The 19,497-nt window shown below is 48.8% G+C and overlaps 1 protein-coding gene across 1 annotated transcript in view; it reads left to right on the plus strand.

The window, feature by feature from the left end:
* Positions 1-19,497, plus strand: part of ORC2 (origin recognition complex subunit 2) — an 81,766-nt gene that overhangs the window by 52,702 nt on the left and 9,567 nt on the right. The window contains exons 13-16 of the mRNA XM_056537185.1: positions 5,526-5,672; positions 16,948-17,119; positions 17,564-17,625; positions 18,671-18,789. Of these exons, the coding sequence (XP_056393160.1) occupies positions 5,526-5,672; positions 16,948-17,119; positions 17,564-17,625; positions 18,671-18,789 (500 nt within the window). The remainder of the gene's footprint in view (positions 1-5,525; positions 5,673-16,947; positions 17,120-17,563; positions 17,626-18,670; positions 18,790-19,497) is intronic.

The raw sequence follows: 19,497 nt of genomic DNA on the forward strand, positions 1-19,497 counted from the left end.
TACATAGGACTGTCTCTTCTTTGTGTCCTAGTGCATCTCCATGGACGGGGGTTCTTCCAGGAGCTCGGTTTGTGGGCCTCGGTTGTCTCTGTCAGGATCTCGTCCGCAGGCCTTATGGTCGAGTGGGTTCGGTCTCCGGACTATTTCCCCTTTCGCTGTTGATTGGGTTTTTCCCACTCTTGGGGACTGCTTTGGTACTTCCCATCAGTAGGGTGTCCTCCATTGAAGACCCTCACCCATTCATCTTTTTTCTGTATTATTTTTTCTGGTTCTTGGTTTTTTTTTCCGGGATTTCTTCCTAGGGTCCTATGGACGTATGTCTTTGTTGGCTTCTCCTACTGCAGGTGGGCGGGTATATCCTGCCAGGAAGGAGCTGACTCTTTTTCCTAGTGTCAGCACCTCCTAGTGGCAAGAGCGTATACCCATCAGTAAGGTGTCCCCCAATGAAGGCTACAAGAGATTTTACAGTGAGTACAAAAAAAAAATCTACTTTACCAGTGGAATCCGGCAGAAAAATTCTATTAGGAATGTTTCATGACAGAAAATTCACATTTCCTTTGTTTTTGTTTTTTTTGGTATTCTGCTGCACCATGCATACTGCAGAATTTCAGTGACAGAAACATCTGCAGCTGAAATTCAGGTTCAGGACAAGTCAATTGTTTCTGCGGAATCCACTCTCAGTAATGCATGTGTGAATGGGGCCTTACTGCGTTAGTCAAAGTATGGTCTGTTGTGCTTCCGCCTGCCATATGTTAAAGGGGTACTCCGGTGGAAAACTTTTTTAGTTTTATTTTTTTAAATGAACTGGTGCCTTAAAGTTAAACAGATTTGTAAATTACTTCTATTAAAAAAAATCTTAATCCTTTTAGTACTTTTTACTACTCTTCTCTGGGCAGAGCTCAGAGTGCCGGCCATCTCAGCAATCCACATTCCGGGAGTGAACAACTGGGAAGTGGACTTTCTCAGCCGATCCTCTGCCGACCCCGGTGAGTGGTCTCTTTTTCCGGAGGTGTTTGCAGAGATCTGCAACCTCTGGGGCACTCCAGACGTGGACTTATTCATGACCCGCCACAACCACAAGGTTCCTCACTTCGTGGCGAAGTCCCGGGATCCCTGTGTGCTGGCTGCGGATGCCTTGGTCATTCCTTGGTCGGCCTTTTGCCCTACCTTACCTTTTCCCTGCTCTTCCCCTCCTTCCGAGGGTCCTGAGGAAGCTCAAAGCATAAGAGCGTTCCCGCCGTTCTCGAGGTTCCGGATTGGTCCAGGAGAGCGTGGTATGCTGATGTGGTCCGACTACTGGACGACGTTCCGCTGCGCCTCCCTCTTCGTCCAGACCTTCTCTCTCAAGGTCCCTTTTGCCACCCCAATTTACTGTCGCTGCATTTGACGGCGTGGCTGTCGAGACCGCGGTTCTGAGGGCCCAGGGTTTCTCTCTCCACACTATGCTCAGGGCGCGCAAGCCCCCCTCTGCGAAGATTTACCACCGTACATGGCGGTCTTATTTTCGTTGGTGTGAATCTCACTTCTTTTCTCCTATTATGTTCTTTTTTTCCTTTTTCGGGGCTAGAACAACATTTGGCTCTTAGTTCCCTTAAAGGTCAGGTTTCGTCCATTTCCACTCTTTTTTTCAATGTCCCCTAGCATCCGATCGCCATATCCGGACTTTTCTTCAGGGAGTGGCCCACTCGGCCCCTCCTTACAGGTCCCCTACACCACCTTGGGACTTGAATTTAGTTCTTGGTGCCCTGCAGGGTACTCCCTTCGAACCTCTCAGGGACATTCCTCTTCGCCTCCTTTTCTGGAAGGTGGAGTTCCTTTTTGCTATTACCACTATTAGGAGAGTTTCAGAGCTGGCAGCTCTCTCCTGCCACTCTCCCTTCCTGATCATACACCAGGACAAAGTATTTTTCCGTCTGGTTCCGTCCTTCTTACCAAAGGTTGTTTCTGTTTTTCATCTCAATGAGGACATCGTCTTTCCGTCCTTTTGTCCAGCTCCATCTCATCCCAAGGAATGTTTGCTCCACAAACTGGATGTGGTGAGGGCTGTTCGGACCTATCTCTGTCACTTCTTCTTTTTTTGACGGAAGCTTACCGCTGCAAGAGGAAGACCCCACCCTTTAGGGTTTCTGCTCATTCCACTTGTTCTGTCAGGGCATCCTGGGCTCTCCGCAACAAGGCTTCGGCCTCGCAGGTTTGTAGAGTGGCCATCTGGTCATCTTTGCACACCTTCGCGAGGCTCTACCAGGTTCATACCTTTGCATCCGCTGATGCTAGTCGGGGCTGGAAGGTGTTGCAGGCGGTGGTGGTCCAGCCTTCCGCCTGACTGGTTTTCCTTTGTCCACCCTAGGGTCTGCTTTGGTACATCCCATGGTCTGTGTCCCCCCAATGGAGCCGATAGAGAAAAGGAGATTTTTATGCTTACTGTAAAATCTCTTTCTCGAAGGATCCATTGGGGGACACGGCACCCGCCCTTTATTTTCTCTGGTGTTCCTGGTTCAGTTACCTGTCCAAGGGTGTGTTCCGTAAATTTATGTTCTGTGGTTTACTCGGACAGTTTGTGTTTATTTATTTTTTTGACCTGTCGGTCTTCTATTGCTCTGGGACTAAAACTGATTAGCTCAGGTGCCTAATAGGCGGGTATACCCTGTTGGGAGGGGCTGACTTTTCTTGTTACCATAGTGTCAAGCCTCCTAGTGACAGCAGCATATTCCCCATGGTCTGTGTCCCCCAACGGATCCTTCGAGAAAGAGAGAGATTTTACGGTAAGCATAAAAATCTCCTTTTCCCCCGTTCTGGCCTCCCACAGTAGTCCGGGCAGAACGGGGGAACTGTCCTGTGACCGGCGCTGGAGGTCACTTTTCATTGGCAGCAGGCGGCGATGGCGTGCGGCTGGCTTCCTGGTGCAACATCTGGAGGGCTACAGTTTGGAGATCAACTCCCAGCATCCCCTGACAGCCCCCCCCCCCCCAATGTTAATGTACAGGGCACATTCACACGGGCGGGTTTACAGTGAGTTTCCTGTTTCAAGTTTTAGCTGCGGCAAATTTCCTGCCGCATTGTAAACTCCTAGTGGGAAACTGACAGTTACCCCCCCCCGCCCATGTGAATGTACCCTAAAAAACACTACACTAACACATAATAAAGGGTAAAACTACATATACACTCCTCCAATAAAAATGAAAAACATATTGTGCGGCAGTGTTTCCAAAACTGAGCCACCAGCTGTTGCAAAACAACAACTCCCAGCATTTCCGGACAGCCACTGACTGTCCAGGCATGCTGGGAGTTTAGCAACAGCTGGAGGCAACCCTGGTAATCATTGGCATAGAATTCCCCTATGCAATCTCTAATTTTGTCCTCAAATGCACATGGCGCACTGTCATTTCATAGCCCTGTCGTATTTCAAGGAAACAGTTAAGGGCAATATATGGAGTATTTCCGTACTCGGGAGCAATTGCATTACAAATTTTGGGGGGCTTTTTCTCCTTTTACCCCTAATGAAAAGGAAAAGTTGGGGTCTACAAAATAAAAAATAAAAAAATTTCACAGTAACATGCTGGTGTTGCCGCATACTTTTTAAGAGGTAAAAGGGGGGAAAAAGACCCCCAAAATTTGTAACGCAATTACACGGAAATACCCCATATGTGGGTGTAAAATGCTCTGCAGAAGCACTCAACAAGGTTCAGGAGTGGGAGCGCACCATGTACATTTGGGGCCTAAATTGGTGATTTGCACAGGGGCGGCTGATTTTACAGCGGTTCTGACATAAACTAAAAAAAATAAATACCCACTGAATAAGAACATACCCCATATGTGGATGTAAAGTGCTCTGTGGGCGAACTACAATGCTCAGAAGAGAAGGAGCACCATTGAGCTTTTGGAAAGAAAATTTGTCTGGAATTGAAGGCAATGTGTGTTTACAAAGCCCCCATAGTGCCAGAACAATGGACCTCCCGCCACATGTGATCCATTTTGGAAACTACACCCCTCACGCAATGTAATAAGGGTTACAGTGAGCATTTATGCCCCACAGGTGTCTGACAGATTTTTGGAACAGTGGTCTGTGAAAATGAAAAATGTAATTTTTCATTTGCACAGCCCACTGTTCCAAAGATCTGTGAAACACCAGTGGGGTGTAAATGCTCACTGCACACCTTATTAAATTCTGTTAGGGGTGTAGTTTCCAAAATGGGGTCACATGTGGGGGGGGTGGGGGGTCCACTGTTCTGGCACCATGGGGCACTTTGTAAATGCCCATGGCCCCCGACTTCCATTCCAAATAAATTCTCTCTCCAAAAGCCCAATGGCGCTGCTCTTCTCAACATTGTAGCGCAGCAGCAGAGCACTTTATATCCATACTTGGGGTATTTCCATATTTTGAACAAATGGGGTTACAAATTTTGGGGGGCATTTTCTCCTATTATCCCATGTAAAATTTGAAAAAAAACTAGCATTTATTTTTTTATTCTTCTTATTTACACATCCGACTTTAATGAACAGTCGTCAAACACCTGTGAGGTGTTAAGGCTCACTGTACTCCTTGTTACGTTCCTCGAGGGGTTGTAGTTTCCAAAATAGTATGCCATGTGTTTTTTTTTCTTTTCCTGCTGTTAGGGCACCATAGGGGCTTCTTAAATGTGACATGCCCCCCAAAAACCATTTCAGCTAAATTCACTCTCCAAAATCCCATTGTCACTCCTTCCCTTCTGAGCTCTCTAGTGTACCCACGGAGCCCTTTACATCTACATATGAGGTATTTCCTTACTCGAGAGTAATGGGGTTACAAATTTTGGTGGAATTTCAATCCTTTTATCCCTTGTAAAAATAAAAAAATGGCTCTGCAAGAATATGCGAGTGTAAAAAAAAATAAAATAAAAATAAATAAATAAAAAATCATTTAGAATTTTCTCCTTCACTTTGCTGCTATTCCTGTGAAACGCCTAAAGGGTTAACACACTTACTGAATGTAATTTTGAATACTTTGAGGGGTGCAGTTTTTATAATGGGGTAATTTATGGGGTATTTGTAACATCAAGGCCCTTCAAATCCACTTCAAAACTGAACTGGTCCCTGAAAAATTCCGATTTTGAAATTTTCGTGAAAAATCTGATGTCTTCCAAAAGTAAAAACATGCCAACTTTATGATGCAAACATAAAGTAGACATATCCATTTTCCTTAGAAGCAGAAAGTTTCAAAGTTAGAAAAATGCTACATTTTCATGAAATTTGGTGATTTTTCACTAAGAAAGGATGCAAGTAATGACGAAAATTTACCACTATGTTAATTTACCACTTTGTTAAACAATCTCGGAATCAGAATAAACGGTAAAAGAATCCCAGAGTTATTAATGCATAAAGGGACAGTGGTCAGAATTGCAAAAAAGGGCTCAGTCTTTAAGTGGTTAAAGCATGACCCAGATACAGTCACATTGTTGTCTGTCAATATACTATGCGTATTGTGAATTTTATGGTCTTATGGATGCATCTACTGTGACTAATGAAAAGTTCTCTTCCAATATTTTTAGTGCCATGTCTAGAACTATATCTTCTCATCCATAATCTGGACAGTCATATGTTAAGAGGAGACAAGAGTCAACAGGTACTTGGACAGCTGGCATCTATCCCGAATATTCATCTTCTGGCTTCCATTGACCACATAAATGCTCCTTTAAGTAAGTATCATGGTAACCAATTTTACTGGTTACCGTCAGTTTTACTTATTATAGTGTCTGTATTGTAATATGTGTTTCTTTGATGTACTGTATGTAAGTTGATGTATGCGTGAGCAGAATGACAACCTTATAAGAAGCAATCACCACCTCTTTAATATTTTGCAGGATATACTTGCCAGTACTTACAACACATTTTTCCCCATATAATGCCAACTCACCCCAAGTATTGCTGCTGTCATCTGTTTCATCTGTTGCATACACACTCTCATTACTGCAACTGAGTCATGTGACCACTACTTTCATTTTCTCTATCGGCTCCATTGGGGGACACAGACCATGGGTATATGCTGCGGTCTCTAGGAGGCTTGACACTATGGCAACAAGAAAAGTCGGCCCCTCCCAGCAGGTATACCCTCCCACAGGCACCTGAGCTATTCAGTTTTAGCTTAGTGTCTTATGGAGGCAGACACTGGTCTGGGTTCTCCCCAGACCAGGTCACACATTTTTTGTTTTTTAAGTTTAGGGACGTTTAGATTTTTTGTTCCCTTTTCTTTTCTCTTTTCAGGTGGGGACTCAGGAACATAGCGTTCACTGTTTCCCCATTTGCGATAACGGCGGCACAGGCATCGTGGATGTACTGTCAACCCCCTCTCGCCAACGGTCAGCGCCTGGAGTTGTACCTCATGGGTCCAGGTCTCTCTACCTCCCTGCTCGTCCCGCTGTTACAGCCTGGCATGATGCATGTGACAAAAGCTGACTGAAGACTTCATTAGGTAAGTTCTTCGGACTGAGGTGAGTATTTCTTCCCCCTTTTTCTTACAGGTTAGGGGACTTTCAACCTCTGGAGACCCCCAGTTTTTGGCCCACTCTTTATTTCACCTGGGCAACTCAGTTCACAGAGGACATGGGGGCATGTTCAGGAGGGACTGTAAGCCCTCCCTTACTTTTTAAGGTCTCTATCCTGCAGGGATTGGGGGACATTGCAGTGGTTTCGTTTTTCCCCCAGCTCCCTTCCCTCAGCAGCCACGGCTGCCGACTTACACTTTCATGCGAGTGCCGGCTTCAGCCCGGCCGCATCTCGCACTGTGACACAGTTCTCCCGTCGGCAGCGTACACAAGCTGCCGGCGGTGTGTTTAACTGCTCCCTTCTCTTGTGCTCGCATATACGTTCACATATGCGCTCAGGGCTGGGAGCGGGCGCCATATGTTATTTCGGCCACGGGCTCTGCATGGACCTTAGCTCCGCCCACCCACTGCCAGTGGGGATTTACTCCTAGTGCGCGAATTACTCACCAATTAGCGCTGTGCTTCACACTCTCTCACTCTCTCTCTCTCTCACTCACTGAAGTTCTCTTCACAGCAGATGCCCTCTGGGGACACAGACACCGGGTGAGACTGTTTCATTTTACTATGTCCGAGCCCAGAACGGTTCCTCCTTCTAAGCAGTTAACTGGGACCCTGGTTAACCTATTATGCCTGGAAAGGCTGTAATACAAAAATGTCTGGTTCTGCTTAACCCACTTGTTCTGCATGCACCACTGCTCCCTCTGACCCCTCTGCTATTTCTGCTCAGGATGCTCCTCCAGATCCTGTGGGCTTGGCTATCCCTCCAGTCTGGGTATCCTCCCTCTCCCAGTCTATATCCGACTTGGCTCAGGTCTCCCGTTCTGTGGTGACTGCCTTGGAGAGGCCCTCCAGAGAGACCCACTCTTCCTATACTAACCGCTCTTGCAAGCATAATAGGGGTATATCATCCGACTCCTCTCCTGAGTCTTCTAGCAGACACAGGCGCTCCCCTCACAGGCATCGCCCCTCTGCCCCAGTTTGCCGCAAGCACCACTCCCCTAGAGGACGCTCCCCAGAACCGCGTACCAGGTCAGTATTTCCCTCTTCCTGGGCTGCCTCCACTCGTTCCCACTCACCTGGAGAACTTGTAGATGGGGCTTCTGATTCAGCCTCTGACTTAGAGGACCGCACAGATGTGTCTGACACGGTGGACTCATTGGTTTCAGCCATAAGGGACATCTTCCTCCTAGAGGACCCAGGAACTTCGGACGTAGCTCCACAAGTTTCCTTCCATCGTGCCCGACCTGCATCCAAGATTTTCAGCTCTCATGCTGAATTTGAAGCCTTGCTGGAGTCTGCCTGAAGGCATCCTGACAAGAAGTTTCAGGAAACGAAGAAGGTTCAAGCGCAATACCCCTTCGCCAAGGACCTCATTGCTTGGTGGATCTCCTCTCCAACTGTGGATCCACCGGTCTCCCGCGCTTCTAAGGTGACTACCCTGACTTTGGGCGATGCTGTTTCTTTCAAGGATCCGGCGGACAAGAAGGTGGAGACTTTGGCAAAATTTGCCTTTGAGGCAGCAGGTTCCTCCCTTCTTCCTGCTTTTGCTTCTGCCTTGGTGTCAAAAGCCCTTTCAGTCTGGTCTTTCCAACTCCGCCAGGGTATTCTTTCAGGATTCCCTCCGGAGGAATTATCTGACCTAGCTCTCCAAAGCTGGAGATTTTCTGTGTTCTGCTTCCATGCAGTCGGCCCACTGTGCTGCCTTAGCCACAGGCAACCTGGTAGCCCTGCGTCGCTCCATGTGGCTTAAAGCCTGGGATGCGGACGCCGCCTCCAAGAAGTCTCTAACTGAACTTCCCTTTGCTGGTTCTCGGCTTTTGGGCAAGAGCCTAGATGAGATTATCTCAGAGGCGACAGGCGGAAAGAGTTCTTTATTACCTCAGAATAAGGCTTGCAGCACTACTTCCTGTCGGAAGTCCTCCTCTTTCCTGTCCTTTCCGTCTTTTGGTACCAATAAAGGATCCAGGCAGGCACCTTCACGGGACAAGAAGGCTCCCTCCTTCCAGACCCGTCCCTCCTGGAAATCGGATAACCGATTCCGGCCAAATCGGGCACTCTCAAACCAACGTCGGCCTGAAGGGACGCCCCCCACCTGCGGATTTTTCTCCGGTGGGAGGTAGTCTCTTACTCTTTTGAGATGCCTGGACCATGCACAATCAGAACTCCTGGGTCAGGGACATGGTAACCAATGGATACAGAATCGAATTTGCCTCCCTTCCCAGGGATCGCTTTTTTCTTTCCCGGGTACCCCGGTCCCCCTCTCTAGCAAGAGCATTTCGGGGCACACTCCAGTCCAGGGAGTAATTGTCCCAGTTCCTCCCAGGGAACGTTTTCGAGGTTTTTACTCCAACCTCTTCGTGGTCCCCAAGAAAGGCGGTTCTGTACGCCCAATCTTGGATCTCAAGCCTCTCAACCAGCATCTTCAAATTCGGTAGTGGCGTCCATGGATCAAGGGGAGTTTCTTTCCTCGGTGGACGTCAAGGATGCCTACCTCCACATTGCAATATTTCCCGGTCATCAGGGGTACCTCTGCTTTGCAGTTCGGGAAGGCCATTTTCAATTTTTGTGGCTCTCCCCTTAGGATTGGCCACTGCTCCACGGGTCTTTACCAAGGTCCTGGCGCTTATGATAGCCCTTTTACGCACACGAGGTGTCTCAGTGATTCCTTATTTGGACGACCTCCTTATCCAACCAGGGCCCAGAATCTGGAGAGTCTTGGTCTCACTCTCCGGGCATTGTCTTGCTTCGGTTGGATGGTCAATCAAGAAAAGTCCAACCTCTCTCCTACCCAGTCACTGATTTTCCTGGGGCTTCAGTTCGACACAGCCTCTGCCCGAATTTGACTTCCGCCTGACAAACGGCTGACTCTCTTGTCAGGAGTCCGATTACTTCGGAATCCTGACCCAGTTTCCATTCGCTTTTGCATGGAAGTCCTGGGTTGGATGCTGGTGGCCATGGAGGCCCTGCCATTTGCCCAGTTTCATTACCGGCCTCTTTAACTGGTGATTCTCTCCCCGTGAGACAGGTCTCCATTGTCTCTCGACCTCAAGATCGTTCTCTCTCGACTGTCTAGTCAGTCCCTTCTATGGTGGCTTTGTTTCCCCCTGCTTCTTCAGGGGCGCTCCTTCCTGCCCCTCCGCTGGCAAGTTGTCACAATGGATGCCAGTCTGTCGGGCTTTGGAGGTGTTTTCGGGGACCGGACGGTTCAGGGTCTTTGGTCCCCCCCGAGAAGCCCTTCTCCCCATCAACATATTAGAATTGAGGGCAATCTATATTTGCCTGCTTCATTGGGAGCTCCTTCTTCAGGGCCTCTCTGTTCGTGTCCAGTCGGACAACTCCACTGCTGTAGCGTACATCAGTTGCCAGGGCGGCACTCGCAGCTCAGCGGCGATGGCCGAGGTAACCAAAATTCTCCTCTGGGCGGAACTCCGGGTTCCGGCCATCTCGGCAATTCACATTCCGGGATTACACAACTGGGAAGCGGATTTTCTCAGCCGACCCCAGCGAGTTGTCCCTACATCCGGAGGTGTTTGCAGAGATCTGCAACCTCTGGGGCACTCCAGACGTGGACCTCTTCACGTCCCGCCACAACCAAAAAGTTCCTCTTTTTGTGTCAAAGTCCCGGGACCCCTGGGCTCTAGCCGTGGATGCCCTGTTGATCCCTTGGTCGGGCTTTGCCCTACCCTATCTGTTCCCACCCCTTCCTCTCCTCCTTCCCAGGGTCCTGAGGAAACTCAAAGCAGAGGGCGTTCTCGCCACTCTTGTGGCTCCAGACTGGCCCCGGAAGGCGTGGTACACCGATGTTGTCAGGCTCCTGGGCGACATACCGCTGCACCTCCCACCTCTTCCAGACCTCCTATCTCAAGGTCCCCTGTGCCACCCCAATTTACCGTCTCTGCATTTGACGGCATGGCAGTTGAGACCTCTGTTCTAAGGGCCCGCGGTTTCTCTTCCCAAGTGATTCGCACCATGCTCAGGGCTCGCAAGCCCTCTTCTGCGAAGATTTACCACCGTACCTGGCGGTCTTGTTTTCGTTGGTGTGAAGCTCAGTCTTTTTCTCCAGTCGTGTTTTCCTTTCCCCGACTCCTTTCCTTTTTGCAGTTGGGGCTGGAACAAGGGTTGGCTCTCAGCTCCCTTAAGGGATAAGTTTCGGCCCTTTCCATTCTTTTTCAACGTCCTCTGGCGTCCAATTCTCATGTTCGGACCTTTCTTCAGGGAGTGGCACACGCTGCCCCTCCTTTATCGGTCCCCTTCTCCCCCTTGGGACATGGTCTTAGGTGCCCTGCAAGGTGCTCCTTTTGAACCTCTCAGGGACATTCCTCTTCGCCTCCTTTCCTGGAAGGTGTCGTTCCTAATTGCTATTACCTCTATTAGTAGGGCATCAGAGCTGGCAGCTCTCTCCTGCCATTCTCCCTTCCTGGTTGTGCACCATGGTGGACAAAGTTTTTTTTTCCGTCCTTCTTTCGGTCTTTCATCTCAATGAGGACATCGTTCTACCGTCCTTTTGTCCGGCCCCTTCTCATACCAGAGAACGTTTGCTCCCCAAACTTGATATGGTGAGGGCTATTCGGACCTATCTCTCAGTCACTTCTTCCTTTCGGCAGTGTGACTCCTTTTTTGTTCTTATGGAAGGTCGTCGTAAAGGACAACCTGCTTCTAAGGCCACCATTTCTCAGTGGATCCGATCTGCTATTTGGGAAGCTTACCGTTGCACGGGGAAGATCCCACCCTTCAGGGTTTGGCTCATTCCACTTGTTCTGTCAGGGCATCTTGGGCCCTCCACAACAAAGCTACGGCTTTGCAGATCTGTAAAGTGGCCATCCCTCCAGGTTCGCGCACTGCACGTCTCTTATTAAGGCCCAAGGGTGCTTACCCGCGGCCTTTACATTTTCCTCCGGTGGAGTTTAGCTCGCTCTCTGAGCGGTGCCGTCAGCTCCCTGTGCTGCAGCCCGGAGGGAGCTTCTCTTCTCCGGGCCGTCATGACAGTTTCATCTGGCGGAGTTTAGCTCCGCCCTTCACCTATTAGGGAGTGGCGCCGCTCGTTCTCTAAGCGGCGCCGTCGGCAGCCTGGGGGGAGCTCCTCTTCTCCGGGCCGTCTTTTTTTTCCTAGCCTCGGAGCTAGGCGGAGGCTTAGCAGGTGCTTCTAAGCGTGCTGTTCTGTGCCGCCGCTGCTCCTGAGACTGCCACTGTGTCTGTGAGGCTTGGGGAAACTCATGAGGAGTTCAAGTCCCCAGCAGACACAGAGTGGCAATATTGAAAGGGGGCAGCATTTAACTAACATGGCAGGGAAGTTGAAGAGAGAGTGAGAAAAAAAAAAAAAAAAACTTTCCTGACCATTTGGTGTAGTTTGGCTCCCTCTTGTGGCCAATTCTGACGGCCATATCAGCTATACACGGCAGACAATGGTTACTATGCATGAGCTGCTTACCGTATCCCTCTGGCATCCCTATCCCTTCATTGTTGCCGTGGCAGGTTTTTGCTTGGGATGTACGGTCCCTTGGTGTCTATAGGGGATATCTTCATGCATTTTGTCCCCCCCCCCCCCCCACCTACCACTGAGTGCCATACCTTGTCTAGCTCCATGATGTTCTTGACAGACCCTCAGGTCTCTTGCGGTACCTCATCTGTCATTTCTGCCGACCACCCTTCCTGGGGTGTTCTTGGTTTTTCATACTGTGTGATCCCTTGTCCAAAGGCTAAGCATCTAGTGCTCCGGAGCCTCTCCAGTGCTAGGTTTCTGCGTATCCGCGTTTAGAGTTCCGGTATCCCTGTGTGGACAGGGTTTAAACCTTGTATCTCTGTGCCAAACAGTGGCCTCGCCTGTCTCTCATCTCACAGCTGCCACCTTAGCGGCTGGCGCTCCAGTACCTCTGCTGGTGCGAGGTGTCCGAAGGCAGAACCCTTCTCTACTAGGGACACATACCAGTCAGTCAGACAGTGGTCTGCATGGTTTCCTCTGCCACCTGTCATGCACTTGTCCCACATCACTCGACTGAGGTATCCGCATTTAGAGTTCCGGTACCTCACTGCTGTGCGAGGTGTCCGATGTAATGTCTCGTTCTGCTCTGGTTTGCATGGTTTCCTCTGCCTTTTGTCAAACGACTCAAGGCTCTTGTGTTTGTGGCTGCAGTTCTGATACCCCACTGCTGGGTGCGGTACATGGAGAACTGACCCGATGTGTCTTCAGGACCCATACCAGTAAGCCAGACAGTGGTCTGCATGGTTTCCTCTGCTGTTTATCACACGTCTCACGGCTGATGTATCTGTGACTGCAGTTCAGATACCCCTGCTGGGTGCGGTATGTGGAGAACTGACCTGCTGTGCCTTAAGGACCTTAAGGCTCTGTGTCTCCTACAGACCCATACCAGTAAGCCAGACAGTAGTCTGCATGGTTTCCTGCATCGCCTGTCACACACTTCACGGTTGATGTATCTGTGATTGGAGTTCCGGCTCCTCACTACTGAGCGGGGTGCCGATGTCATGAATAGTTGTCTTCTGTGGATCCATGCCAGTAGGCCAGACAGTGGTCTGCATTGTTGCCTACACCGCCTGTCATACATCAAACGGCTGATGTGTCTGCGGCTGGAGTTCCAGTACCTCCCTACTGGGCAGGGTACCGATGGGATGAATAGTTGTCTTCTATGAATCCATGCCAGTAACCCAGACAGTGGTCTGCATGGTTGCTTACACCGCCTGTCATACATCAAATGGCTGATGTATCTGCAGCTGGAGTTCCGGTACCTTAGTACTGAGCGAGGTGCCACTGAAGTGACTCGTCTTTCATGGTCCTGTACCTGTCAGCCACCTGTTACACATCCCATTGCTGGTGTATCTGCGACTGGACTTCCGGTACCTCACTACTGTACGAGGTTTCCGATGGATTCACTCGCTGTCCTTTAGGGACCCATACCAGCAAGCCAGACAGTTGTCTGCATATTTTCTTCTGCCAACTGTCACACGGCAGATGTTTTTTGCGGCTGGAGTTCCAGTTCCCCACTTTTGTGCGTGGTATACTTGGAACTGATCCAGCGTGTCCCACGGACACTATACAGGATGTCAGGGATACATTCCACTGTCCCTCCGTTTCCCTCCCTCTCTCCAGGGGTCGGGGTTTCTTGGCCTCCCCGCCCTTCGACCTTCGGGTCATCTACCATGCATTGTCACCTGCCATGGTAGTTTTCCGGTGAGTCTCTGAGTTGCCCCATGTGCCTTTTGCAATGCACCACATACTGGTTTACAGGGTTAGCTGCTTAGCCAGGTCCCTCTTTGCATGCCTGCTACTTGGTCTACAGGCTGGGATCACTCTCCACTGAGTGTTTCCGTGTGCGGGATCCGACGTGGCCAGACTGTGTCTGCTTGGTGTTCTAATCCACCTGGTCACCTCCCCCATTCGGCTGCTACTGCAGCTGTAGTCCGGTGTCTCTCTTCCAGGTGCAGTCCCGCAGAGTATGTGCATGTGGATTTTTAGGACCTTTCTTCCTGTAGGTCACACTGTGTCTGCATTTTTCCTGCTCCACGTTCATTCTTCATCTCGTGAGTTTGCGGCTGCAGCCTTGGTGTTTGGCGCCATTAGGAGATGGGGTGTGGGATTTTTATCTGAGGTCCCAGGGACTTTTGCAGCAACTGCAGCATCGCTCTGTTCGCCTTTCTTGGGTTGCACTGTTGGTCTGCTGGGGGCATACCTCCCTTCCTGCTGGTCCCTTGGATGTCAGCGGTTTCTTTAGTGTTTTGCAGTCTTGGTGCGCCATTGTTGTCGTGGGGTCCCCATGTCAGTGTTCCTACATATGCTAGGACCGCTTTGTAGGAGTAGGACCCACCTTCCTTTGGCTCGGTGGGGTGCACCCAGGGGTTTCCGATGATTCGTCCCTGCGGTTCCGAGGCGGTTAAGGACCTCTGTTCCGACATGGGGCCTAATGGGGTACCTGTCGGTTCAGCCCCTCCCTGTACTTCCGGGTGTTCCTTTCCGGGGTCCCTGTCCAGAGTGTCTCGGGTGCCTACTCGTCACTATCTGGAATGGCTCTCAACACGTCTTGTTTTTGTCACCCAGCTTCAGTGTACAGGGTTTTGGTCCCTCTTGGGACGCAAGGTGGCTCCTCCAGACGGCGAGGGTTGCCGCTGGAGCCTGGGGGCTTCTTCCACCCAGTACTTGCATTTCCCTGCTCCTTCTGCGCCTAGCGCGCTTGCCAATCCCCTTTTCACAAGGGATGCGGGGATCAGGATGCTTGTCGTAGGTCTGTACTTGAGTTGACGTCTCGACCACCCTTGTTTTTCCCTCCTATGGGGGGACTATTTTGTGTTTTTGCTGAAGCACATTCCACAGTGATTTTTCCTGCCTAGGCTTGTGTGCTTTCTGTCCACTATCTCAGCCTTGTGCTCTCCCTGGAAGGGGTGTATCCTTCCTACCCTTTTGTCTGTGTCAGTCGTACCGCATTGACACCACAGTCTTCTGGAGTAATCTTTCCCATGCCCAGACCCTGGGAATCCAAGCTGGGTTCTCATTGGTTCTCCCTCTATTCCCATTCTGACGGGATGTTCTTAGGCTGCTCTGGTCTACTCGGACAATTCTGATCTTTCACTGTTGGTCTCCTTGTTTGGGACTCTGTCCTACAATGCTGCAGTGTGCCTTCTTTTCAGGCGGCTTTCCGATTCCTTAAGCTTTAGTGATGGTTCAGGTCTTGGACATTTGTAGCCGCCCGGCCCCCGACTTCTCCGCGATCCCGTTCGTCGGGTGGTATTTCTGTTCTGCGCTCCTTCACTTCTTTATGGCAGTTTTTTCGCCAGGAGAGTTGTTCGTGGACATCTGTTTCCTTTTTTTCCTGTGGTGTCTTGTCTCTCTATATGACCCGGTGCCTTGGGTCTCTACAGAGGACGGACCTTTCTTTTGGGTCCTGGTCCATCTCCTTGGACAGGCGATCTTCTGGGACCTCATTTCCTGGGCCTAGTGTGTCTCCGACCTGGGGGCTCGTCCGCTGGCCTTGTGGACATGTGGGTTCAATCTTGGGACTGTCTCCTTTTCTCTGGTGATTGTTTTTTCCCACCCTAGGGGACTGCTTTGGTACGTCCCATCAGTTAGGTGTCCCCAATGAAGAGCGACCGAGAAAAGGAGATTTTTTGTACTCACCGTAAAATCTCTTTCTCGTAGCCTTCATTGGGGGACACCGCACCCACCCATTTCTTCCTTTATCTGGTTCTTCGGTTCTCCTGGATTCCTTTCTAGGGTCCTTCGGACGTATTTCCTCGTTGGCTTCTCCTACTGCTTTGTGACCAAACTGGTTACCTCACTGTAGGTGGGCGGGTATATCCTGCCAGGGAGGAGCCAACTTTTCTTTTTCCTAGTGTCAGCGCCTCCTAGTGGCAAGAGCATATACCGATCAGTTAGATGTCCCCCAATGAATGCTACGAGACAGATTTTACGGTGAGTATAAAAAATCTCCTTATTTGCGAGGATGTAACTACTGTTGTAGCAGGTGACTTTCCTCCAAGTATCTAAAGTTTATACCAATAGAAAGAAATGGAAAATATCAAGCTGGCATTTGATTATCCAGGGCGCTGTGTCCTAGTTTTGTTAGAACAAAAACATTTTGCTTCAGGCTGGTTTCTAAAGGCGGTATGGGTGGGTTCACACTGAAGAATATCCTTACTAAAAATAATCCTCATCAAGAACTTATGTTGACATCAATAGGGGCTTTGATTCCACAAGGATTCCTTACAGAATTTACACATGAAAATTCTGCTTGTGTTTTGTGGACTTTTGGGGAAAGTCTGTGTGAAGCCAGCCTGATCCTACACAGAAATCTGTTTGTCGATGGAACCCTATGGTGATCCTTATCAGCGCTTTTACAGATGTGATATTTTCACACAACTCTTACTAGGATCCCAGTATTGCAGGCCTCTTCCACACACAAATTCCACATTATAAAAGCATTTTTCGTAAGATAAATACACAGACAGCCAGAGTAAATTTATTTTATTAAGGGCTCAGTTGGCTATTTTCGTAGGGAATTTCCTGATTCAAAAAAAAATGGGTTTTGTAGGAATAGAAAAAACGAAGCCCTTTTCTTTCACTGGAACAGAGCTGCAGAAACACACACAACCTGGAGACAGCAGGGAGCAGTTTTTGGAAGTAATGAGCTCAGTTTTTCACTTCTCTGTGACTGAATTATTTTTTCTCCTTTTAATAGAATTGCCATATGCTGCTTGCTTTATGACATGACCTGGTAAGAATGAAACTGCATACCAAACCATTATGTGATGCAGCTTATTTATACAGAACCTTTATCCAAGGTATATAAGATTTCAAATCCGCATTGCCCACACTGAATAGTATAGGGTTGCATGTACATTATAAATCATGATCGGCAATAGCTATGACATTCTGCCTATTATTAATTGTAAACATACATAAGTAATTTTTTTGTTTTTTCTCCAGTGTGGGATCAGTCAAAGCAAAGTCTCTATAACTGGCTGTGGTACGAGACGACAACCTATAGCTCCTATATAGAAGAGACCTCCTATGAAAATTCATTGCTGGTGAAGCGCTCTGGAGCACTGGCCCTCAGCTCCCTCACTCATGTACTTCGCAGTCTTACACCCAATGCCAGGTACCTGGAACGTTTTACTTACAGCAAGCACTTGCGGTCTCTGCGAGTCCGCAGTGACATTATAGTCATAATGTGATCACTTGCAAAGGTTTATGGTCTTTTTCAAGTTCTAAATATTTTTTGAAAAAAAAAAAAAAAAAACCCTTGTAATTTTTACTTATTATTAATGAGAATCCTCCTCAAATACTTCCAGACAATTGGAATCCCTATAGACAGCATTCTATTCTGTGCAGTGGAATCCCATTGATAGCAACAGGATTCTGCTGCACTGGTATTTCCAAGCGGAGTTTAAAAAACGATTTCCACTAGGAAATTCCTTAGAGTATATATGTATATAAAACTATACGTAGAAAACTTAAAAAAAGTTTTTTAAATGATTATTATTATTATTATTATAACAATCATGAGGCTCAGTAAGAAACTAAACCATATCTTTCTTTTTAGGGGCATTTTCCGTCTGCTTGCAGAGTATCAGATGGCCAACAAGGATAACCCATCATATACAGGTGTCTATATTGGACCATTTATCCTTTCTTTTGTAAATTAATAGTCGTTTTTTCTTCTTCTTTGCTCTCCCTTATTTTAAGACCACCTTTTCTATGTTTGTAACTACCGTATTTATCGGCGTATAACACGCATTTTTTATGCTAAAATTTTTAGCCTAAAGTCTATCTGCCGGCGCTTTAAATCATTGAACTGCAGCAGCTTCTGCGGTGCCAGAGTCCCACTGCCACTTCTGCCAGATTCCCTCCCCGTCCCCGGTTTTATAGTTGCATGTCCTGCCACTTCTGCCAGATTCCATCCCTGTCCCTGGTTTTATAGTTGCATGTCCTGCCGCCACTGCCAGATTCCATCCCCGTCCCCGGTTTTATAGTTATATGTCCTGCCACTGCCCAATTTCCTCCCCGTCCCCAGTTTTATAGTTACATGTGTTCTGGGGACCGCGCTCTTTCATGCTCCGGCGACCTCCTGAGCTGTCACTGTGCACTGCGCAATGACGAGTGACGTCCTCAACACGACATCACTCGTCAGTCAGTACGCGGCGCACAGTGACAGCTCAGGACGCTGCCAGAGCATGAAGGACCGCAGTCCCTAGGGCAAATGTAACTATAAAACCGGGGACGGGGAGTGAATAGACCAGCGGCACTCTGGCCCCACAGAAGCCACTGCACGTCAATGATTTAAAGCACTTGCTTTAAATCATTGAACTGCAGAAGCCGCCAGAAACAGTTTATTGAGGTACATCTGCACACACACACGCACCCTCATTTTTCCAAGGATATTTTGGTAAAAAACCTTGTTTACCAAAATTTCCTTGGAAAAATTAGGGTGCGTGTTATAGGCCGGTGCGTGGTATACCCTGATAAATACGGTATGTAAGGGCAATTTATATGGTTGCAGTGTCCACAAGGCCAGTGTTATCACTCATGGAAGTGTTGTCATTTACAGGTTTAAAGTGTTCCTGTATGCTGAAAATCCTGTCATTTTAAACTTCTTATTTAGATCTTTTCTTCCCTTTTATACTTAATTTATTTGTGCATATTTCTTTAGGTCTTTCATTTCAAGATTTTTATCAGCAATGCCGTGAAGCATTTCTTGTCAATAGTGACTTAACACTGAGAGCTCAGCTGACTGAGTTTAGAGACCACAAGCTGATACGAACTAAAAAGGTATGTTTTATGTCCCTGGGTAAGTGCACTGAGGAAATCTCTTACAATACAACAATATATTGTACTCTTAGAAGGATTAACCCCTTAAGGACACAAGGCGTACCTGTATGCCCTGACGTCCTGATAATTAAGGACACAGGGTGTACCTGTACGCCCGTGGGAATTTCGGTCCCCGCCACTTGCCGGATGGGGACCGGACCGAGATGCCTGCTGAAATAATTCAGCAGGCACCCCGTGCAAACCCCATGTTGGTGATCGCCGCAAATCGCTGATCAATTCAGATCAGCGATTCCGGGTCAATCGGACCCGGAAAAAAAGGGTGGTAGGTGCCATCTCGTGGTGCCACCTCGTGATCGTCCTGATTAGTCTTTCGATAACGGAATCAGGACTCCTGCTGTGGGGGTGTCCCGAACAGCACCCGCTCTCCTCCTGTTCCGGAGGGCGAGAGCAGGTGCCAGGAGTATGTAACTGTGGTTCCCGATCCCCATTATCGGCGGCGCGATCGGGGCCCCAGGAGCGGAGCCAGCGGTGGTGGCAGGAGGATCCTGCATGTGCAGCAGCAGGAGGTAAGGCTGGCCTCCTGCTGTTGCTTAGCAACAACTCCCAGCATGCACAAAAGGGCATGCTGGGAGTTGTTGCTATGCAGCAGCAGCAGAAGGCACAACTACAACTCCCAGCATACCCTTTAATAGTTTGTGCATGCTGGGG

The sequence above is a fragment of the Hyla sarda genome, chromosome 8, assembly GCF_029499605.1.
Source record: "Hyla sarda isolate aHylSar1 chromosome 8, aHylSar1.hap1, whole genome shotgun sequence".
Taxonomy (NCBI): domain Eukaryota; kingdom Metazoa; phylum Chordata; class Amphibia; order Anura; family Hylidae; genus Hyla; species Hyla sarda.